Source organism: Oreochromis aureus, linkage group 14 (assembly GCF_013358895.1).
Source record: "Oreochromis aureus strain Israel breed Guangdong linkage group 14, ZZ_aureus, whole genome shotgun sequence".
Taxonomy (NCBI): Eukaryota; Metazoa; Chordata; class Actinopteri; order Cichliformes; family Cichlidae; genus Oreochromis; species Oreochromis aureus.
The window spans coordinates 5,545,396-5,569,237 of NC_052955.1; the positions used below are offsets into that span (position 1 = coordinate 5,545,396).

A 23,842-nucleotide genomic window follows, 5' to 3' on the forward strand; every position below is an offset into this window, starting at 1 on the left:
AGTAATTTCTGTGAACAGATAAAGCTGCAGCCACAAAGAGTTTAGAGGAAGGAACGTGAGCTATGACTGCCACAGTCTCAGAAACGTCAGCAGAGCTGTGATTATTGTCGGATGCAGGGTTGGTGTTCCTGCTAACATGTAATCATGCTGATTCCAAACCGGTTCTCCAGCTTTGTACAATCTCCTTCTTTTGTACTAAAATGTCCTCCAGGCTCTTTTTTTGCACTTATCTGTTACATATGATTGACTTATTGCACCAATCTTTATTCCCATTACTCAGATAATTCATTTAGTTGAGAAGACAAAAGGCTTATTTGGTGAGATTGAAGGGATAATTGTAATCCATCTCTTGAAATGAATGCATAGAAATATGTGAAATATGAAATGTGGCGTAATCTCAGTTATTGCTGTGCTTTGGGGAAACCTGGATCTTAAGTGAGACTGCCGTTTGCGTCACAGCGCCTCTCAGCTCCACCCCACAATGTCTACTTTCTGTCACATGATGTGGATGATTTAGCATCTGTCTACGTGTAGATTACCCAGGTCTATCATATTACTGCTGGGGGGCGTAATGATGCTGGCGCTTGTACAGAACAGAGCTGGACCTGAGGTACAAAATGACAGCAATCTGAACCACATGAGGCAGGATACTGAGTGGAACTGGTTAAAATCCAGAGGAGAGAATAGGAAGCAGACAGACGCTTAACTTCTCACATCTTCAGAGACAAACATGTAAAGAGGCATTCAGGTTTTCTCTTCTCTGACTTGCCAAATGTTTTGAGTTTGCACAGCCTGTCACTATGCATCCCAACATCATACAGGGAGCTGTACCCCATATCTAAAACTCACACATGGAGAATCCTTCATTTAGCAAATTGGTCGATGAGAGGGCCACAGCTCAGTGAAATCCAATCTGTAATCCAGAATATTACGGTGATGTAATCCAAGACAAAGTGGTTATTTTAGCTGCTAAATGTGATAACAGGGAGAACTCCAGTCACTCTGCTCCGAGAACACTTATGAAACACGAAAGCAGGGTTCAAATGCCCAGCCCATCAGAGCCTCCCACTCTTACTGTAACAAGTGACCAAGTAAAACCAGATTAAAAGCTTCATGCATGATCGACACAAGGCTGCACAGTATTAGCCTGTTTAAAAAAACAAAACATATTTTGATCACAACAAAAATTACCTTTTAGTATGTTTTTAATTAAAAACATTTATAACAAATAATGTTCTTCCATATTTTTAATGGTTGAACTAAGGAATTTCCTCCTTCCACTTTTTCCCCTTTTTTATTACTGTTTACAAAACAAGATATATTTTTAAGGACTGGTTAAAATAAAAAAATGTTAAACATAAAAAATAAAAGAACAGATGAGGCAAATGTGCCTCTAAATTAGTATTTCACAGTATTTTACTAAACATACATACATTCCTCTGCATGACTTTGGTATTTTGTACCTTTTATCTAAATTCAGTTACAGTTACTCTGTAACCAGGTTAAATAACTTGGAACATGTGGACACGATTTCCCTGCTTTGCATGCATATAATACACAAATATTTCCAGATAACCGTGTCCTTTCCTGCAGACTGCTATGAAACAGTTACATGCAGACAGAAGGTGAAAGGTTGGACCGCCCGCTGCAGCTGTTCCCTTGTCTGTCCCTTGTCTCCAGTGTTGTGTGATCTCGGTTCTTGCCTTTTAGAAACTCAGCCGGGCACGGAAAACCCTTTCTGCCCAATCAAATGAGGTGACCCCAAGTCCAGTCAGCCAATAGCAGCAGAGGTCTGAGTATAAATACTTTAGTCCATCACCTGGTAGAGCTGGGCGACCCCTATATTTGGTGGATAGGATCTGATCCCGGGATCTGTTACTTCTTTCTTTTCTCCTAAGCAGGTAAAAGAAAAAAACCCTGAATGCAATGTTTCAGTTTGACTTTTTGGTAAATGAAAAGGGAAATATTCTGATGTTTTTCCCATTTAAATGTGGATCAAACCTTTTGAGAACAAAATTGGTCTGAGAGGGCAACCAGAAAACTGAATGGTTCTGCACCGCTGGCGAACACCGAGCCATGAAAACGTACTCCCCGTCTGCATTTCTGTCTTGGATTCTTGTGAAACGTTTTTCCTGGCATGGAAGCTACTAAAATAAACTTTAATCACTCTTCTACCGATGCACACTGTAGCCTGAAACGTAGGCTTTTCTTTGAAAGATGAGACATTCTTGGATGTGAGCAGCAGTGTGGGGTTGAGGGCATATCCATTTGTAGTACTGTAGTGTTGCGCCAGCAGTTGCGTCTATCTGTCATCTGTTGCTGACGACTGCAGCACTGGCTTGAGGTATGTCTTTGAATAGTTTAGGAGCGCTTGATATAGTCATGGAACTTGCACAGCCGTCTGTAAGGCATGCAGGCTTTGACCTTTTCGCTGCACCAGGTGTCATCATCAGTGTAATGCACCTCCACTAACTGAGCTCGGCCTCAAGGAAAGAGACACTGACAGCAAACAGAAAAAGAAAGAAGCGAGGAGGAGTTGCATATTTATTCTTGACCACAACCTGATTGATTGTGAAGCTGCAGCGCCGGTTGCCTTTTCAGATTCTTAAACTGTTATTGAATTAATTTCTGCAGAAGTTAAAAAGGTTATGTGACCGAAGTAGTTTTCTTCTTTCTTACTACTTTTTCTCAGCTAAAAAGGGATTAAATGAAATAAACAAAATAGATCATAGAGCATAGAAAAATAAAGGTGAACCTCATTTATTTCTGAGAATTAATATTTTCTGCTGTTTTCGTTTTGTTAAAGCTATTTAGAAACTGAATTACTTCTGTGGAAAACTACTCGATGCAGGCTTTTGCCTCCCTTGGAAGCTGACATTACACTGAATTGAGTGAGATAGGAGAGAAAGCCATTCATCATTATGAGCTTGAGGTGGGACGGGTGCAGTGCAGGAGGGGGCATGACCATGCTATTAATAATGTTTGCTGTGAGGGGAAGACAGGTGGTGGGACGTCAGAGAGAAAGGAAGAGCAGGGGGATGAGGACATAGACAGCACAGCTGACAAGGGGGGGGGGGGTGAAGCAGGCAGATGGGAAAATCAAAAAAGTAAAAAATAAAGATCAAGATGGACAGAATGAAGACTCATAGATGGGTGTTCACTGCTCTGTTAGGCTCTCTTCCAGTTTCTTTTCTTACATAACTACACCAGATGGACACCAAGTGATAACTGGTAAATTAATTAAACACATTTTTTTCATGGATGCTTCTGTCATATTATTCTGATAAGGGAAACATTGCATGATCCCGCCTAAATAATGAAAACAGCAAAAACACACTGTCCTCTTTTCCCCATCTCCTGTCAGGCGGAGTAAGAATCACAGCCATGACGAAGAACTGCCACAACGACTACAAAATGAAGTTCTCGGTGGACGACGAGTTCCCCGATCTGACCAAGCACAACAACCACATGGCCAAGGTACAAATCCTGCTCTGACACGGTCTAAACATGGACACTTTACTGCCACACACATGGGCTTAGATGCTATGTAGTTTCAAAATGGCATGACTCTGGGTTTTGTTAAGAGGCATGTCACAAAATGCTGTGATTACTTCTTTTGGGATCTCTTAGATTTCACGGTAAAGACAGGTGAGTCACATGGCTGATCTGCATGTGTTATCTGCTGTAGGCGCTGACCAAGGAGATCTACGCCAAGCTGAGAAGCAAGTCCACCCCCAGCGGCTTCACCGTGGATGATGTCATCCAGACCGGTGTCGACAACCCTGGTAAGAAGGAAAGGCAAACAGGCACCACGAGACATGAATAACTGTAGCACTACCTGTAACCAAATATGACCTGTGATTAGGTTACTGACATTATAGGTTTTACTTTTATTCCATTCCTAATTTTACATTTTTGTTGCCGGTTCAGGAACGATTCACTTAATTTTCAAAGGCATTTAAATTTTTGTTTGTTTAATATGGGTGGTGTTAGTCAGGCTGTAAGATTTAAGAAGTTCACACCTGTGCAACAACACAGCACAACATCCCAGATTCGTTAACATCTGCTCGTCAGGCTGGTTGTGTTCATGAATTTGACCAAACGGACAAAGATTAAGAGTGAAGACATTTCCTGTATACTTTTTATTTTACCGCTACTTTATTTGATATACAGCATGGTTAAAATCTTTCCTGTTCTCCTTCTTGTCCAAAGGTCACCCCTTCATCATGACTGTGGGCTGCGTTGCTGGTGATGAGGAGTCCTATGAGGTCTTCAAGGACCTGCTGGACCCCGTCATCTCCGACCGTCATGGTGGATACAAGCCCACCGACAAGCACAAGACCGACCTGAACTTCGAGAACCTGAAGGTGAAGAGTCAAGTGATGCATGAGTGTTGTTCAATATTCCACATTTACACCACACTAATTGCCTTCATTCCCTAAACTGTGTTAAAACTGATTTACTTAAACTGGACTAACTTAGACGTTAACTTCCACATCACTCAAAATGTGGGTCCACATTTCATTTCTTTGAGTTTGTCAATGAAAGACACCATTCATTTATTATAGAAATGAAATCAAAAGATATCCTATGATATACTATAACATGATTATAATGTCTGCGTTGTGTTGCAGGGTGGTGATGACCTGGACCCCAACTATGTGCTCTCCAGCCGTGTTCGTACTGGCCGCAGCATCAAGGGATTCACCCTGCCCCCCCACAACAGCCGTGGAGAGCGCAGAGCCATCCAGAATCTGTCCATCGAGGGTAAACGCTAAATGTCAAACCTATAAGAATAACCCACATGTTCATAAAACTCAGGATTTTATTCACAGACTGACATCTTTGTGCCACACACCTTCCTTCCTCAGCCCTGTCCAGCCTGGAGGGTGAGTTCAAGGGAAAGTATTACCCCCTGGATGGCATGACTGATGCCGAGCAGGAGCAGCTGATTGCCGATCACTTCCTGTTTGACAAGCCTGTGTCCCCCCTGCTGACCTGCGCCGGTATGGCCCGTGACTGGCCTGACGCCAGAGGCATCTGGTGAGAAACAGAAATAGGAAATCAACCATTAAATCTGAAGACAATTCCATTTTTTTCCTCCTCTTTAAAAAGCAGGGTGATCAGATATGTGCTGTAATCAGCCGTGACAGCAGCTTTTCTCTGTTTATGAAAACACAAACACATTAGAAACATCTGAGAGAAATTCTCCCATCTGCCCTTCCTCAGCAAATCTTTGACATCATTACCATCTGTCTGCATAATATAAAGAAAACACCAATTATTTCTTCTTTTAAACATCTCTTAAAGCGTCTCATGTTTACTGAAGCTGCAGTTTAAACTTACATCCTTTAAAGAATTTTTAAAGGATGTAAGTCATTTGACTACATCCACAGAGATCTTCAAGGTCAACTTAACAATTTATTGGTTGAATATAGAGAGAAAGCCTACAAGTGTGGCACAAACTTCTTTAAGAAGTGCTGCTTGTTGCCTGTAAATCAAAGAAAACTGAGCTGGGTTTTATTCCTCTAGGCACAACGACAACAAGACCTTCCTGGTCTGGGTGAACGAGGAGGATCACCTGCGTGTCATCTCCATGCAGAAGGGAGGCAACATGAAGGAGGTCTTCAGACGCTTCTGTGTCGGCCTGCAGAAGGTAATACTCACAAATAGGACTTTCTATGGTTTCCTTTTTTGGACTCGCTGGGCTCTTAAACAACCATAGGATGAATAATTTCTTACTCTTCACTGTTCAGATTGAGGAGATCTTCAAGAAGCACAACCACGGCTTCATGTGGAACGAGCATCTGGGCTACATCCTGACCTGCCCCTCTAACCTGGGAACCGGCCTGCGTGGTGGCGTGCATGTCAAGCTGCCCAAGCTCAGCACACACCCCAAGTTTGAGGAGATCCTGACCAGGCTGCGTCTGCAGAAGCGTGGCACAGGTGCGGAAAAATGCTTTTGAAGCTAAAAACAGACATATTAAGCATTTAGTGTACAAACAACCACCTCAGTGTCACTTTTTTGGGAGGGATGGTGTGTGTGTGTGTGTGTGTGTGTGTGTGTGTGTGTGTGTGTGTGTGTGTGTGTGTCTAAGTTCCAGTAAAATTACTTGATGTGGGAATGAGCCTTTAATTTCACGTCATCCAGCTGTGCCTCTGAAACAAGCTGATAAATGGGAGTAGTTGTCTTTGCTGATGGCATGTACTACATCAGTGACTAAAGGGTAACTCCTCCTCCCCCTACACCTCCTCTTGACCCTTCTTGTTCTTATTGTTCCCATCTTTTGACACAGGCGGTGTGGACACAGCCTCTGTGGGCGGCGTGTTCGACATCTCCAACGCTGACCGTCTGGGCTCTTCTGAGGTGGAGCAGGTCCAGCTGGTGGTCGATGGTGTCAAGCTGATGGTTGAGATGGAGAAGAAGCTCGAGAAGGGAGAGTCCATTGATGGCATGATCCCCGCCCAGAAGTAAAGTGGACAGACATCCCACGATCGAATGACTGTCGGAGTTTGTTTTGTTTTTTTATTTTATAAAAAAATGAAGCGGTAGCCTTGTTGTAAAGTTATTTTACTGGTTTCAGCCAACTGGCTACTTTAAGCTTTCTTCTTTCCATCAACAGACACTCCACTTCTCTTTATCCTCCTTCCTTTCTTACTTATTTCTGCCATCATTACTCCTCTCATCCTCTCCTCCACTTTCTTTGGTTTCTTCTAACTCTAACCATCTCTCTTCCCATCTTCTCGGTAACATCCTGGGATCAATCCATGCATAGTCTGACCGTGGCTATGTACACACACACCAAAGGAATTTTTTTTTTGGTTGTACAATATAATGGACTATTAAATGATGCCCCATGTGACAATCAAGCTTCCTGGTTATGTCATCTTTTCTTTATGGGATCTCCTGACAACTACCTGCAGAGGACGTTAATTTCACTGACAGCAAGCACGATTCTTGAACACTAACAGCTTTTTTGGGTGCACATAGGTAAAAAAAAAAAAAAAACAGACATAAAATAAGAAAGAGGTTGAAAGTCTTTATTTTTGTGTGACACGTTATTTCCAAGGAGACATGCAGGATTGCAGGTCGATCATTTCTGTAATTTCAGCCCATAAGTTAAGTTTTACTGATAACAGCGACGGCTTTAAACACACTACACAACAGAACTGTAGCCTTAAAGCGCGGCCCTAACCGTATCTAGAGAACAGCCCGACGGGGCGAGGCTCCGTTATACACGAAATAAAAAATAAAACAAACAAAAAAGAAAGAAATCTGCAAAACTAGCCCTAAATCACAGCTTCACATTATCAGACAGCGGTGGAGACCTGCCGCGGCTGAAATCTCCCATGAAACAGATAAATTCCTGTAGTGAAAGATCACAAATCTGCTCTAACATCCAACATTTCCATTCCCAGTGTTTCATCAGATGCTGCATACTTGAAAAGGACAAGTTATAGTTGCGTAGCTTTATAGAGTTACAATAGACGTACAACAACCTTTTGATTTTGGAGTTATCAGTGTCCGTGCACCAATGTGTGATCAGCGTAGCGCTCAGCCAAGTCTCTGTTGGTATAATTTTGGTAACTATGATCTTTAATGAGCAGCAAAGTGTTTTTTTTATAAAAGAAAAATGAATTATTAAAGGTCATTCAAGGTCACATTCCCCCTTTAAACTACTGTCTCATCAACGCGCACACCGCGAGCTTTGACAAGGCAGGAGTTCGATTGGTTAACAGTCATAAACCTCTTACAGCAATACTTAAGTCTGATTGGTCAACAGTCATACACCTTTCAGCAGTGCTGCAGTCTGATTGGTAAACAGAGGATAAAGTCTACAGTTTGGTAAAGATCTTTCAAAGAAGAAATCAGTGTAATAAAGCACAAAAAAAAGACTGATGTAAGACAGATTTTCATTTGAGTTGAGAGTTCATCAGAAATTTGGTACTTTTTAAACGTACCTGTACATCGGTTCCCTCTAATTTGGTTACAGTAACATCACTGTAACCAAGTGGCACATCGACCTGGAAACCTGAAGACGTCACAGCTGGTTTTACCATGTAAAGTCAAGAAGCCATATAAGCAAAGAAAGACATTCAGGATGATTCCTAGTATTCTTTGTAATGGGCTTTAAATGGGTGAAAGAAAAAAAAGGGATATTAAAAAGAAAAAGTGTCTAAAAAAAGAAAGAAAGTGCTTAACAAATTTCAAAAACGTTCCAGCAATACAAAAAAATAAAACAAACAAGGAGCCCTGTTAATCATAATCAGTGCTTATTCAAGTCTTGATTCTTGGCTTTGTTTCTGTATTGCACTACACTCAATTGAAGCAGTGGCAACAGGCTGGGATACTGTTTCCTACCATTAACTACCCAGTGAAGCATCAGCTCCTCCACTGGAAACCAAACCAGTATACACTACAACATGTGTTTGGGGGGTAAAATTATGAGGAAAAAACCTAAAGGTCTCTTTCTTCCTTTTATGAATGTTTTTATTAAAAATATGAGTCATCACTTTTGGAAAGTGGACCAAGTTTTTAACCTCAACATCCGCCAGCTCAAGCGTTTATGGTTAGGTGAAGGGAAAACAGTGATTCCAGGGTGAACTGATAAGACTTCATGTGACATGTGGCTAAAACCCAAACCCTGAGCAGGTCACGAGTGATCTAGGAGACTGTCAGAAGAAAGGTGGTTAAATCATGTTTGGATTAACCTGGTAAAAAAGGAAAGAGATTTTTTGTTGTTGCTGCCATTTTAAATAAATACTCTTTTTAAAAATTTTGATGGGCAAAAATGCATTTTCATTAAATGCATTTTACGTGCATTTTATTCTTTATTTACTGGAACTGCTTTCATCAGGACCAGTGTGTAGGAGGCCTGAAGCTCCATTAGCAGAAATGTATATGGCATTCATAGTTATGTTTACATTAGTGTATAAGCACATGTAACTACGCATTGCAAATTTTTTAGCTTAACTTTAGCCATTTTTATCTACACAGTGGGAGCTTGTCCTGCACCCGGAGCATCGCACCATCAGTTGGGTCAGACTAAGAAACCCAAACACCAGCTCAAGAGAGAACCTACCATGTGGTGGTAGGGATGTTTTCTGCAACCTCACTCTTACATGCTACAAAATCCTACACACTGGTTGTTTAACTTGTGTATCTGTGTCACAATAATGCACACCGATTGGCTTGTTTTTTTGTTTTTGTTTTTTTAGGAAAAATACAACATAAAACTGATGAAACCAACATGGATACAGGGACATCCTGCTAGATATTAAAATTAATTTCTTCTATTGCAAGGAACACATTAAACTTAGCACTTTAAAGGACAAACATTTGGTGAAGTTGTATTTGTTTTTTAAGGATCAGAGCGAACGCTTAAATAATCAGGTTGGTCCTGTATTATTAGGCAGCTTTGCTTGTCTGTAAGGGCTTCACCTGCCAGCTATGAGCCCAGCAGGCAGAGAAGCAGTTTACCTGAAATGATGCAAACATGTCAGACTCCCAAATGAGCAGAAACACCGATTTTGTTCATGGATGGGCAGAAATTCTGCAACGCTTGTCTTTGCATTTCTGCATGTCTCCCTCTAGAGGCCGGAGGTCACACTACACCCTCGCTTAAATATGTGATGTTTGCCAAATGTCTGCCCGTTTTAAAAGCACTAAAGAAAGAAAATAAACTTAATACACAAAAATTAAAACATTTCTTTAAATAGCAGCTCTTTAAAAAGGAATGACAACAAATATGATACAAAAGGAATAACAATGTCAACAACAACAACAACAACAACAACTTATCAAGCTCCATCATTCGCACCATCCCCATCATCATCATCAAATATGAAATCATGAAAACAAAAACAGTCTGACTCTATGGGCTCATTTTTTTATGGTGGTGATGTTAAGCAGGGATTGTAGGTCACTGACAGCTCCAAGGTCAAGGGTCATCATAAGCCTGCGGCGGTGGCCTATCCACATCTGTGTATCCGTTTGTCTGCCTGTGACTGGTGGCATCAGAAGAAGAGGGTCTTTGGCGGAGGCGAGGCATCATTAGCCACGTCAGCTGAGGTGGAGCCCAGGGATGAAGAGAAGAGGGCTTTTGACCCTTCTCCTCTTCATCCCTCATCATTCATTAACCTGTCCTGTGCGTTGTCAATCTGCCCCACCTCCGGTTGCCCTCAGAGCTCCAGCTCCTTGGACACTTTGGTGGCAATGTCTCTAAAGGCTAACGGTGCCCCCCACAGGCGCTTGAACTTTACACCGCTGCTCTGGCCCAGCCCGCTGGGCAGCTGGCAGACCTCGGCCTCGAAGGCCACGCGGGCCCCGGCTGCTCCGTGGGTGCAGGACAGGAGGAAAGGCCCGGCCAGGTGGACCTGGCAGCCGCAGCCCTGTGCCGCCTCACGCAGCGCTAGCACCACCTCGGCCGGGTCACGGGGGCTCCGTACCCTCACATCCCAGCCGCATCGGGGGGTCCGGGGCTCGGCCGCTTTCTGATGCCCAGATAGATGGCGACTGGAAAGGTTAAGAAAGGGAGGGGTGATGCAAATGGAGGAGATAGATGGAGATAGATTTAAGAGAATAGGAGGAGCAAAGGCAGAAGAAGAGATTTAAATGTAGGATGATGAATGGTAAAGTGTGAAGACAAGTGATTGAATGTGTGGTTGTGTGAGAACATGAGTGGTTAGGGGGAGGGGAGGAAAAGAAAGAATTAATATCACACACATCACTGGATTTTGATTCAGTTCTTATGACACAGATGAGTCAAAGTCTATTTTCTACACTAACAGATAATTGTTGTTCAAATAAGATATGCAAATAAAGTGAAAAACTTGTTTTCATTTCTTCTTTAAAAACGTTTTATAATGAGTAGCATGAAACTGATAGTGCACTGTTCAGTGTAATCAATAACTATCATCTGTAATGGACTTTCTGTTCTGGAGCAACACATGACAACAAACAGCACAAAAGCTGTTGGTAAAAAATATTATTTAATGCATTTTCTATTAGTCCAACATTACAGTTCTATTATCTACCACACGGAGACACACTCAGCATCTACCACCACACCACAGTCTGTTTGCTAATGTTAGCCTGGTGCAGCTGGTTTACCTGCTGTTTTTAACCTGAGACTGGGCTGGAGCAGCTGAGGCCGAGAGGGAGTGCACACCAGTTTTAGTAAAATACAGAGAGACCGAGACTCAGTTTACAGAGATTACAGTACAAGAAATGAATGCGACCTCTGAGCTATGATTCAGTCGTCTCATGTGGCTTTTGATTGCTGAGAAAAATATTTTTGAATGTCAGCCAGAGGTGAAAAATATCTCTGTGTGCTGGCCATGATTTCTGTTAAAGTATGTCTCATATAAATAATATGAAACAGCATGAGTGCCATTTCCTCACACGTTCATCTCTGTAGCCTCTGAGTATTAAATATATGAAGAGTGGACAGCAGTAACAGCCATTTATAGCAGGTCACATTTCTGATACAGAGGTTTACATACGTCTTTTTATTTTTTATTTAAGATGCTTGCAAGTAAGAGACTTTACATGATGTATTTGCTTTTAAACTTAACAAAGACTTTAAGATGATCATGACTAGATGTGCTATAGCACATCATAGAGACAACTGTATAGAGGGAAAAGAGCAGGTAATTACACAATACACTGGAAAAAAACCAAAGAGACCAAATTTTAATTATTCTTTATACTGCTGAGTAACTTCATCTATACCTAACAGTAAAGCCTAAGATTCTCTTCTTAATCTACACTACATGGATGGGATCATCTCCTTAATTAATAATTTGAATTTGAAAAATAATTGGTAACTAAATCCTTAACAAATGCAGCAAAGCACCTTTGATCTGTAACAGTTCACAAGCATTGACCTTTGGTGACAAATGTGACTGAAGCACTCACACTGCTGAGCTTTCTTATAAATAGCCTCATGCGTTTCATTATTCATGACCTGTTTCGGCTGCGTAAGGAAAAAAAACACTTTGTAGGGTATCGAGGGTTACTTCTGCAAGCCTGCATCACATGTGAACCTGTCATTGGTGAAAACACCGCTTGGCTAACTGAACCCTGAATTCAGTGAGTATGCACGATGTGTCCTTCTGCCTCCTGCGTGCTTCGACATGTTTCAGTGTGAAAAATGGCCTCTGTTGGAACTTTATATCCTCTACTGGTTGAAACGTGTTTACTCACCTTGTGACCGGAGATCTGCTGATTCTCTCAGGTTCGTCTGTGACCCTCAAGAAGAAAAAAAAAAATGTATCTGTTAGAAATCAATCGGCCAATCGCTTTCTCACACAACCCCTCCCCTTCTACACCCCCCACCCCCATTTCCTGTCAGTCAGCTGCACAGCTAATGGACCGATTCACTAATCACGACACAGAACATGATCTTCAAATCACAGATGGATCACCGACCTGCACTCACTGCACTGAAACACTGGATGGATGTGAAACCACAAAAACGTCACCGACAAAACGAGTGAGAAGGATGAACAAATGCCGAGGGGGTGAATTTATGGCAGCAGACCAGGTTTCAACATATAGTTTGTGTTACACGACTCACGCAAACACAGATTTTAATGCTGGTCGAAGCACAAATTAGTGAGTTAAAATATGCCAGCAGGGTACTCATGAGATAAATTTGTACTGCCAACTTCTTCACAGGCTTTATGTCTGCATTTCATGACTTTTGTTTTAGCTTATTGCAGAAAAACACTCGACAAATAGACTGCCATTTTCTACTCCTACTGCACTGCGAGCGGCCGTATGCATCCATTCACACACACTCACACAGACCACACATTCAGACAGTGCTTTATTCTGTGCACGCTCTTTTTTCATATGATGTCCACACTCTCACGCTGATGGATGCATCAGCAGCAATTTGTGGTTCGGTGTCTCGCTGAGGACATTCAGACGAGAGGAGCCAGGGATTGAACCACCGGTTTTCTGGTTAGTAGATACAGTACACTATGACATAGAGCCTTCATCTGTAACCATCTTGTAGTTTGGATTCAGGAGACAGATGCCCTTTCTAATTTTAAGATTAGGATTCAAACTTTCCTTTTTGATGAAGCTTATAGTTAGTTCCCATGATGCACTGAGCACTTCCTCTTCTCCTCCACCCTCTTTAATAGCCCGTGCTGCATGTCACTGACTTTCTGTCTGCTCTCTCCTGTAGTCTGTGCCGTCTCCAGGACCACATGATTTGCTACGATTACACTCACACAGACGGGCTGGTTAATACACTTCCTATCTGTGTCCACTGGGGGCCACTGTTGCTATTCACGTATTTGACTGATGGCTTCCTTCCCGCCAGCATGGCAACCTGATCTCTATTCCTGGAAATGGGGGTGACTTTGAAGGAGCCAACAGTGAGTTTTCACTGACAGATTAAGTTTGAAAAATGAAACCTAATATGAACTAAGATGACCGCTGCTCTGACTAAGGAGCTGTTGTGGTGCAGAGGTTTTAATCAGAGCTAAACAAATGTTTAGATTGCGTCACACAAAATAAAAAGTAGAGAGCGATCCGTCCTAATCCTCAAGAATAACCACTGGGATACACGTTTACGGGAAAAAGTTATCCAAGTAATTATTGAGCAAATATCTTGAGGGGAATTCTTTAGGATTAAGAACACTAAACCTGACCGTTATAATGTTCATAAAGATACCAAAATACACTCCCTTCAATAGGTGAATGCGACCTGCTGTGCAGTATAATTATGTAAATATTATCTAATAGAAGAGTTTGAGGTGCTCTATAAAGATTATGACCTTGACATCTTGTCTGTGTAAAGAACGAGAACAACACTCCTGCTCCTCCAAAACAAGCAGCATCACATCCTTATGAAGGAATTCAAGTGTTTTGTGAGCAACGAATGTGGAGTGGCAGACTGACCAGACTCTTCTGCTGTGAGTCAGTGACTGTGTGCAAACGCGAAAGTATGTAAACTGCAAAAAAACAGATTGTGTGGGGGAGAAAGAAGCAGAAGAAAAAGAAGAGGACAAGGACGCAAAAAGGGAGAGGAAAAAAGACCGAAACTGGGACGAGAGACAGACAGAGATGCTTTGCAGCAGTGTAACAAAACAGTCTGCTAGTATCGTGTGGGAGAGCTGTGCACGATCCCAGTTTAAGACACAGATAAACTGTGGTTATATAACTAATCCTGGTTTAAGACGGCAGTGATGCTAGGTCAGTCGGTTAGGATGACTGTAGCAGGCTGAGATGCTTCTTACAAGCCTCTGCTCCTGCGGAGCGCTTAGACACATGCTGGGTACATTTACAGTCACGGTTCAGTGTATTTTTTATATCGCATTAATTGTCAACAGTTACAGCATGATCCATTAACTTTCTGCAACCTTGTATACCATATAGTGACAGCAATCTCCACATTGCCTTAGTCTAAATTAAAACATGTCCTGTGCATCCTGTGCACAGCCTTGTAATCTCCTAATACCAATCTTAAAAACCCTTCAGACCTTTCCTCAGTTTGTTTGCTCTAGAAAGAATCCTTAGCTATGGACTGATGTCAAAAATACCTTTTTAAACACTTGAAATAATATTTTATAACATTAGATGTGAAGAAGAAGTCAAGCTAGTTATCTAGAAGTGGATAAAAGTGATGTTTTCGACATACATTGCTGCTAAAACTCATTCAGGAACGCACATACGTCACACTTCTCAGAGGCATAGAACTTGTTTGTCTTCATCTCGGCCCTTCTTCCTTTACCCCCCTGTGTCTTGTATAAAATGCCAATAGAATACATCGCCTTCCTTTCTGTCCTGGTTTCTCTGCTTTCTCTGAGAATCCAAAGCCCTGCTGCACGACTGATGATTTGTTAACAGCATGGACAAACATATGGTGTTGATTTTGTGACTCAAAGTAGTGCAGTTGGTCTGCAATAAACTCACACTCCAGGGAACGCACAAACACACACACACACACATCTCCATAGTGTTGTTTATTCTACACTCTGCATGAACAAGAGTGTGTGTGTTGTCCATGCGCTTGTTTGTGAGGACTGATTTCTAGCTATATAAGCTAAAAGACCTAACATCCTACCTGATGGTAACATTTAAAGCCATACTACAGTAAAAAGGAAAACTTAAACATACATTTAAAATAGAAATAATTCACTTTGTGTTGCTTTGAAGTGCTTTGCTGGAAGCAGGTAATGGTGCTGTGCTGTTTACAGCCTGTAGTGAGTGCTACAGCCTAAAGCTGAGCCCCTGGAGATGGGGGGAGTGACAAAGAGACACTAAAGCAGAGAGCAGCTGATCAGAGTTTTAGAAACACAAACATGCTGGTTTTGAGATAAAGCTGCTCTACTGGGAGAAGCAACCATCAAATATTTCATCAACTTTAAGTCACAAATCTGCAGAGTTTAGTCTTACTGCATTTCAGGTTTCTAAAGGGAAGTTTGAATCCTGGATTTTTATAACCTTTTACCTCAGTTAATGGAAACATAAAACCAAGTGTGTACAAACAGTGACCGAGCATGGGTGAATAAGCACATAATGTAACATAAAAGGAGAAGATTTATCACAACAAATTTCTGCATGGTAAGCAAGTTAAGCGTGGGACTTTTTAAAAAGCTTTTAATTTTTAATGCAGCAACAACTGTTTTTATCTGTTTTGTGTATGAATGCACAATGACTAACCAGAAGAAACAACATAGCCTAAAGTTATGCACTATTATGTTTTTAGTATTCATATATTTAAGTAAAGGATTTGCTCAGACTTGATCCAAATAAGAAGATGGATGTATTGAAAATAATAAATAATAAACAGATTTTACAAAAATAAAAATGTCTATAATAAATCGAAGAACTTTTGAGCAGTAGTGTCGATGCTGCAGATCAAATAGTGCTGACCAAAACTGCACAAATAAAGAAAGGCAGCATTTCATATGCACACTCAATGCTCACAAGAACCCCGCCTTTAGTCTATAAGCATATAGTGTATTTTAACAGCCTGCAATCACAAGACAAATATGCTTTATAACTAAATTCCAACTGCAAGCAAAAGAAAATATTTAAAGTGGACCAATTAGGCTGTTTCATATTTTTCCTCACACATATCCTGCAAACTGGTTCTAGGTTTGAATCCACCGGTGGGGGCGGACGTCTTGCATACATGTCTGTGGATAATACTTCAAAGGCCATCTAAGATTTTTTAAGATCTGTTTATGTTATTTCATCCATCCATTTGATTTCAGCACCATGAAGCTAAAATATTAATTTTAGTGGAAATATTTTACTGAGACAGTTGACTTATTTATATTAAGATAGGGCAATACGAGTTACAGGGTTGTCTTGATGCACATGTTTATATTTTTTTAAAAGACAAGCAAAGTTTCAGTTTCCATATTAGTTTTTCTTTTTTTATTAACTGTAAACAGAATCCTTCAGGTTTAATTTGACCCAGTTATTGATTTAATTACTACCTTTAGAGTAGCTTTGCCTCAGATAAAAGTTTGTATAACTAAACTCTGACCTGCAACAGACAGCAAATGAGGGGTAGAGGGGATGACTGAGCACTGGCAGGCAGACAGACAGTCAGATGGACAGAAGCAGCCAGAAAACATGGGAAAGGAAGACTTACTAACTGTTTTTGTTCCCTGCGGGAGGGTGCAGCCCGACATGGACTTGTTTGAGCTCTGACGTTTAGAAGGGTCAAGAGTGACCCTAGGAGGAGAGAGGAAGAAGAGAAGGAGGTGAAGAGAGGATGAGAGGAATGGAAAAAAATGGAAAATTTAAAGTTTTTCAAAGAGAGACGTGAGTGGAAGAAAAAGCAAGTGAAGGGGTAAGACAACACAGAGTGATAGTAAGAAGCACAGGTAGAAGAGGTAAAGAATTCAACATCAGGTACTGTAGTTCAAGAAAAGAAGGATAGAAGACTGGCAGGTGACTGGCAAGAAAAAGCCAAAGTGGTTAAAGAATCAAACAAACAAACAGATAAAGCAACAATAAGCAGCCAAGAAGAACCGTGAAAGACATACAGTGTGTCCACCTAGCCTGCAGACCTGGGTCAGATAGGTTATCATTTACCTTTTTAGCTTTAATTACCAGTAAGGTGCAGTAAGGCGGAGGTGCCTCAGGAATACAGTTCATGGGAGGAACTGAAAATAGGAGGTAACCATGCTTGTAGTAAATTTAAACTGGTCTTCATATACTGTCCATCGATGTAGATATGATCAGTTAAGAGAGAGTGCTGTCGCAGGATTGTGTGGGTGTGTGTTTACTTTTGGTTTACTGTTACATGCAGACAGCTTTACTTCTTCAGGACAGAGTAATTCATATTTTTCTTATAGTGTAGTAAGATGTACACACTTGGAACATTACATAGCCTCCACACTCAAATCTAAGTAACTGAAAATGAATTAGTGCAGTAAACACTAACTTTAGTATTCTGTCATGTTTGGATCTGTGGTTAGCGGTGGGTGGATATTTCCACCAAGATGTGGATTTGTCGGAAAAAAAAAAAAGACTCCGAATCTTGAATGTGAACAAATTAAATTGGTGAACAATATTTTAACACTATTAGACCCAGGTCTGACACTCTGGAGGACAAGTTCTGAAGCCTGTAAAGCTGAATTATTAGAGAAGGAAGGCTGGTAGGTTAGTACTGGTTAAGGAGACGTGACAGGCAGCAAGGTTAGCTAAATGATCTTCATGAGCAGAACTACACAAAGGCCTGTACTGTCACTTTACCACAACAATTAGCAGTATTACTAAACATTTAACAAAAATACGTGCAGATTTATTAACGAGCCACTGTTTTTCTACCAGTTAGCCCCCGTCCACTCCCTATTTCTTTGTTACTTTAAACTTTCAAAAACAGTAAGACTCGATATTCAAACATCTGGCTTCTCCGCTTACCTGCGAGTCAACTTGGAGGTGATTTTGCTGAGCAGGTTGGTCGTACCCCGGGTTCTGGCATGGGGCAGTGGGCTGGCATCGTGGGACAGCGTAGGAGACGCTGGAGGAGCGTGAGAGGGAGGCCGACGGTCTCTAATCTGCCCTCCATGAAAAGTGCTCCTAACGGTGGATCCCCGGGACAGACGGGAGGAAGGCGTGGAGGATGACGAGGAGGTCCCAGAAGCACCTGCAATGCTGTGGGTAGAGGGGGAGGCAGGGGGGAGGCGGTGGGATGTGGAACTGGAGAGGTGGGTGAGGGTGGAGAAGTTGCAATTTAGACCATTAGAACAAGTGCAACAGTTCAGGAACCATACAAGCACCAAACCGTTCATACATATTTAAATACGGTTTTCCAAACATCTGGAACGAAGTGCGTTCAACATAAACAGAATCAAACCAGAGAAGTTACATTCACATTATAACTGCAGCGTGGGCTGTTTGAGCCAGTGTTAGGCAACAATCACAGAACTGCGCATTTTCACTTCACTTTCAGACCTCAAATAGACTAGTGTGACCCATCTTCACTGGAAAAACACGCTACCTCGAGCAGGGATGTGACTCACTGATGTGTTTGTGACAAACAAAGTCTCGAATGAATCGGTGGCAGAAAACACTTGATAGTAGAATAAGTTGTTTCATCTTTCATTTGGATTTTTTGACATCAAGTGCAGATTATTAGCAGACTTATGGTTTTAAGTTGGATTTAACATGCCAAGTGCATTTAAAAACAATTAATCAATCATTACGAAACAGGGTTTCTTCATGGCTTAAACTGGGGTTAAAGACAAGCTCCATCATTAGTGTGCAGTATTAAAAAATCTATGGACACTGATAACTGGCTGACTGAGTATTATCCTTCAGTATATTTAACGACTTAGCAATTTACATTTTAAAAAATAGTTATTTGTCCGGTTTGATTTGACGTCAACAGGTGAAATATAATGAGCTGTTCGCAAACAGACTTTATTTCAGACGTTTCAAGAAGAATGAAAAGTCTGAAATAAAGTCTAAAAGTAAAAGACAGAAAGACAAGCAGAGCTAGCTATCATACATTTCCCACAGGTTGTTTTCTAACCTGGAAATTAACCTAAAATATTCCCTGTCTTGTGAGCCCCTGCATCCCCCACTGCCTCATGTCCAGTCTCCTGTCACACATTTATACACCTACGCACATAAACCACATACACAGGCGCACCTCTCCACCCCTGACTCTCAGGCTGGCTGGTGGCCTGAGGCTGCTTTTCATAACGCTCTAGATAACACCCACACACAGGGTTCAAGTGGGACAGAGCCATTAGATGGGTTAAGCTGAAGCGCAGCCGTTGCAGAGCAAAATCGTTTAGCGTCAATGTGAACTGGCTGCCTACTGAGGCTCACCTCAGGGGGCACACGGGGGCTGGAGAGAGCAGAGGACAGTGGGACCGGGAATGGTTGCAAAAAGAATATTTTTGTTCTGTAGCTGTGCATGGTTTTGTACGCAAGTTTCACCAGTGCCTCAAACTAATGTGAGTGCTTGATTAGTTAAAGCAGAGATGTCAAACATAAGGCCCGGGGACCAGAATGGGCTCGGCAAAGACTCCGAAAATGTGAAGGAGGCGTAAACTTTTAAACTTTATTTTCTGAGGTTTTAATAGTTTTCCTACTGACGAAGACCTCCCCGTGGCTATTGGTATAATAGCAACGTAATTAAGAAGTAGTTAAACAATTAAAGGTTTACAGACGTCTTAATCTGTCATAGAAATGTCTGTTTTTTTATTTAAAAAAACAACAAAAAAACGAGTTTTTTTATCACGTAGAAAACCTGAGGCATACTGTTGAAAATGTTCTCTTCTATATTGAAATATTTTGAAGATTAAATGTGTAATTAAGCTTGTTTACACTGACAGATAGGGGAGTTTTATTGGTCTGACCCATTTAAGATAAAAATGGGCTGTATGTGGCCCACAATGTAAAATAAGTTTGACATCCCTGAGTTTGAGGAACTCTGATTTCTGTTTTTAATGTATACATGGATTATTACAGCTGACCCATTTCTCTTTTCATATACCAAAGAGCATCTGCATTATGTCCTGATAATGTCCCTTATCTTCCAGTCTTATCACAAGCTGACCTCAAACATGAACTTTGGACAGCTTCTGAGGAATCCGGGACACAGCTTTCCTTTCTCACATGTAGCACGCCCCAGGAAATGACCCGCCTAATGCTTTGTCATTACTGCAAATACTTTGTGTGCTTTAGGTAAGGGAGTTGCCCTGGTAGAGCGTGCAGGAGGCAGGACACATGATGCCCACTTGCTAGCTGTAAATGCACTCAGCTATTACCCGCCCTGGTCACACATCAATCCCCAGAATCCGATGTACTTGGTTGCTGGCAGGTTAGAAATCAGCTAATATTCGATCTGACTGCATCAGATATTTGTGCTCTCACGTGCACTTCTGTTAGGTGAGACCTTGAAATGTTCAGGGCTGTAGTGCATTTGTGAAAACAGCTTCTGCACACATAGTTTGAGCTCGGTGCGAGGACCTGATGTAGGCAATCAACGAACGAACAGTTACACAAATTCAAGTACCGAACATGCTCAGTATTTTGGGCTTTTATTCTGATCTTTTAGGACTACAGGTTAGACAGTTTTCATGTACAATTTGTGCGTGTGTGTTTGTTCTTCCATGCACGTGATTTTCCCATCAACCACTCTGGCATGGCATCACATTGACAAGGCCTCTGAGGCAAATGGAGGGTTATGTTGGTGCAACGCCAGTCCTCACTTCATCCTGCTGCTCCCTCCTGTTCACCTCCTCTCCCGTCTCTTCCTCCCCCCTGTGCTTTCTCTTCTCCTCAACCTTCCTTTGTTTAGAGCAGACATTTATCCCGTACGCTCTAACACCACCTGTTAAATCATAATGGCGAGCTACAGCAGAGGATGCTGCCTCGGTGCAATGCCTGAATCGAACAGTGTGGGGTGTGTCGTCTTCTCTGCTCACAGGAGAGTAAGCGTCTCCTGAACAGCAGTGATTCAGCATTTCATCCAAATCACTAGTTGATGATATTTTTTTTTAACCCTCTTCCTCGTATCTATCTTGAAAAGCATGATGGTAGGTAGACACGTTTGTGCAGTTTACTGATGTCACACTATTGGCATTTTTTTCATACCAACATTCACTACTTCTTTGTTGCCATCATATGACACCCCTTCTTACCAAAAATGGTTTGCACAAACACTTCATTCATGTTTTGTGCACTGATTTCATTGACTAAGATCTGAAAACTCGTATGCACTTGATACACCCTTCGCCTGGCCTACCCCTAACTGCCCCATCTGTGCAGAATTTTTTTTACTGGAGGTCAGACAGCAGACAGAAACCTTCAGGCTCTCCCTCTGAGAGACAAAATTAAAGCATGATAAAGAGACAGAGGGGCAGAAAACAGGGCAGACAGACTGAAAGTGAGAAAGTGACCACAGGAAAAGAGAAAGAGAGTGAAGTAGAGTGAGACAGACACAGCAAGAGAGGGGACGGTGACTGCCATGCTCAGAGACTGACAAGGAGACAACCATCTGTCGTAACAACAGACAGTTCACACTGGGTACACAGAGCTGCACACAGAACAAAGACAAAGCCACTGATGTGCAGTGTTAAGCCCTTCATCCTGTCTTGAAGAGACAAAATGTGTGTGAGAAACACGCATAGCCCAGAACATGCTAAGCTTTGTGCTAAAAGGGGACAAGCTGTACCAGTCAAACCAGTCTTTACAAAACTTATCACAGTGACATGCTCCACTGTACTTGCAATTAATACAAATGCATTTCCGAAAGTGTTAAAAATAGTTAAAATAGATGCAATGTGAAGATGCAATGTGCCAGCGAAACCAGCCATTTAATCACCAGCCTGAGCTTCAATTCTATACTTAACTCACTGCCTTTAAGGCTCTTCAGGGACAGAATGGGTGTAATTTAGAGCTGTCTGAACTGAGCTGAGGGTGTAGCTGTCCAGACCTAACAGTCTATCAATGTAAGCCAGAGATTTTTATCATATTTAAACAAAATTCTGATCTTGAGGTTTGAAGTGCCAGGCGATTTATCGGGCTGTGTTCTACTAATAAATATATTGATATACACGAATGCTACTGAATGTGGTCCAAATGCACGCAAATAAAGCTAATCTGCCCCCTTTTAAAATGATTTCAGAAGAGGCCTCTTGGGAAATAAAGAAGAAACAAATTGTCTGCTTTTTGAAAGATTTCATTTGTACCCCTGAGTGGATCTTATACTTCTTATACACATTTCCAACTCTCACCTGTTTTCTTTGCCGTTTTGTAGCAGGGCGTGTCTATCAGAATTGGATCGGTCTGTGCACACATACGTGTTCCTTCGAGTCATAGCACTAGCAGGGATGTTATTCTGGAGGAGAAAAAAAGCCTGTAAATTTAGTGAAATCAACTATGACACAAATAAAACAGACTCTTAGATCATGCTTTACCTCTCAAAGCAAAGAGCTGCAAAACTAATGAAATTCAGGAAAAAGTTGCACTACTAGCTGAGATTATCTGAAAACAAAGATTGCCCTGGATTGACCTCTGATACCTCTGAGCTCTGCCTGTATCTGCCGTGGAGAACATTAAAGAGTTAATCTCAGATTATTCTGACTGCAGTTTTCATCCCTTTGCATGCACACTATGCTCTTCATTTCTCATGTTTAATCTCTAATCTGATGATTTATCTCAAAACATGTAATAGTTTTAGTTACTGCTCTGATTCTCTCCTGTCTGTGGAAGATATTTTACTTTTGGTTCCCATTATATTTATTTTAACGTAGCCTTAAAGGGCTGTAATCTGAACTAATTGGATTAGGTGGACTGTTAGGGCTCTGCCATCTGTTGTATTGATAAGGGGTCAAAAAGTGACAGATTGGATTCACTAGATGGTTCCTCCCACCCGCACATAAACCTTTTGGTCTTACCGTGGTTGAGTTAACCTCCTTACGCCGGTCAGGTATCTCAGCTTTATTTGGGTTGTGAGCAGAGCTAACCATGGGACTGGAGGGGGTGGGGATGCTACGGGAGCCAACAGTGTTGGTGCTTGGCTTGCGTATCGACAGCCGCTCCTCTCTAAGCCCCGCCCCTTCAGCTACACCGCTGGGACTTCGTTTGGGGTGTGTTGATCCTGGAACAGCTGGACCGCCTAACGGAGCAAAGGGTTCTCAGTGAGCTAAATTTATGATGCTTCAAAGTCTCAAGATGAATAGAAACAAATAAAAGTCATCAGTCTCGGTATTTTGCCTTACAGAAATCAGAGTGTCGTCTCTGGCGGTGGTACGTGGAGGCACTGCGCTGTGCCTTATGGCCAGAAGAGGAAGACTGTGCACCCGAGGAGCAAGAAGAAGTGGAGTGCTTGCTTGTTCCGTTGGTGATGGTGCCGGGCCGGATTCGAGCCAGACTTAAAGTGCTGCTAGACCGAGAGTCAGCGACCTCCGTCTGAGATACAGACATGCACAGACACACAAACGATATAAAATTACAACGTGACTGGACTCGATCATTGATCTTCATCAACCGAGAGCAACAGAGGCCAGTTCATATGTCAGTCTTAATTAGTCTGGGTGTCATGACTGTAGCACATCACAACTGTAAACAAATTAAGAAGTGATGGCACCAAAACTATCTTCTCAACCCTGTTTTACTGCTATGTAATAATATCTAAGTATTAACCATGACAGCGTATTAACATCTTCATCGTAAGGTCAGGAGCAAAAGAAACGATTTACCTCCGTCTTGCGCCCCAGCAGCAGGTATGTGGCAGTGAGCTCATTGTATTTTCGATTGGCCAGCGCGTCTCTGATCTCTTCTCTGGTGAATCCCATCCCAATCATCACATCTAAAACAAGAAATACTTCTGAACTTCTGTAC

The 23,842-nt window shown here is 41.8% G+C and overlaps 2 protein-coding genes across 2 annotated transcripts in view; one reads left to right on the forward strand and one right to left on the reverse strand.

Annotated features, from left to right (window-relative positions):
- The first annotated feature begins 1,753 nt into the window (after nt 1–1,753).
- Nucleotides 1,754–6,870, forward strand: ckmb (creatine kinase, muscle b). Its single transcript, XM_031739964.2, has 9 exons — nt 1,754–1,901; nt 3,365–3,477; nt 3,689–3,785; nt 4,213–4,367; nt 4,635–4,767; nt 4,872–5,043; nt 5,533–5,656; nt 5,757–5,946; nt 6,297–6,870. Exons 2-9 carry the CDS (start codon nt 3,385–3,387, stop codon nt 6,473–6,475), a joined length of 1,143 nt encoding a protein of 380 aa, XP_031595824.1. The 5' UTR covers nt 1,754–1,901; nt 3,365–3,384; the 3' UTR covers nt 6,476–6,870.
- Nucleotides 6,542–23,842, reverse strand: part of mark4b (MAP/microtubule affinity-regulating kinase 4b) — a 56,027-nt gene continuing 38,726 nt past the window's right edge. The window contains exons 11-17 of the mRNA XM_031739938.2: nt 23,701–23,810; nt 23,221–23,410; nt 22,897–23,117; nt 22,234–22,337; nt 17,903–18,181; nt 12,209–12,253; nt 6,542–10,516 (exon numbers count right to left, since the gene is read on the reverse strand). Coding sequence (XP_031595798.2) covers nt 10,183–10,516; nt 12,209–12,253; nt 17,903–18,181; nt 22,234–22,337; nt 22,897–23,117; nt 23,221–23,410; nt 23,701–23,810 — 1,283 coding nt within the window. The 3' untranslated portion in view covers nt 6,542–10,182. The remainder of the gene's footprint in view (nt 10,517–12,208; nt 12,254–17,902; nt 18,182–22,233; nt 22,338–22,896; nt 23,118–23,220; nt 23,411–23,700; nt 23,811–23,842) is intronic.

Excerpts from the sequence above, each read along its gene's own strand:
- ckmb (XM_031739964.2), top strand. The coding sequence starts at position 3,385 with ATGACGAAGAACTGCCACAACGACTACAAAATGAAGTTCTCGGTGGAC. Across the intron at positions 3,478-3,688 it reads ACAACAACCACATGGCCAAG|GCGCTGACCAAGGAGATCTA; the intron begins GTACAAATCCTG and ends TATCTGCTGTAG. Across the intron at positions 5,657-5,756 it reads TCTGTGTCGGCCTGCAGAAG|ATTGAGGAGATCTTCAAGAA; the intron begins GTAATACTCACA and ends TTCACTGTTCAG.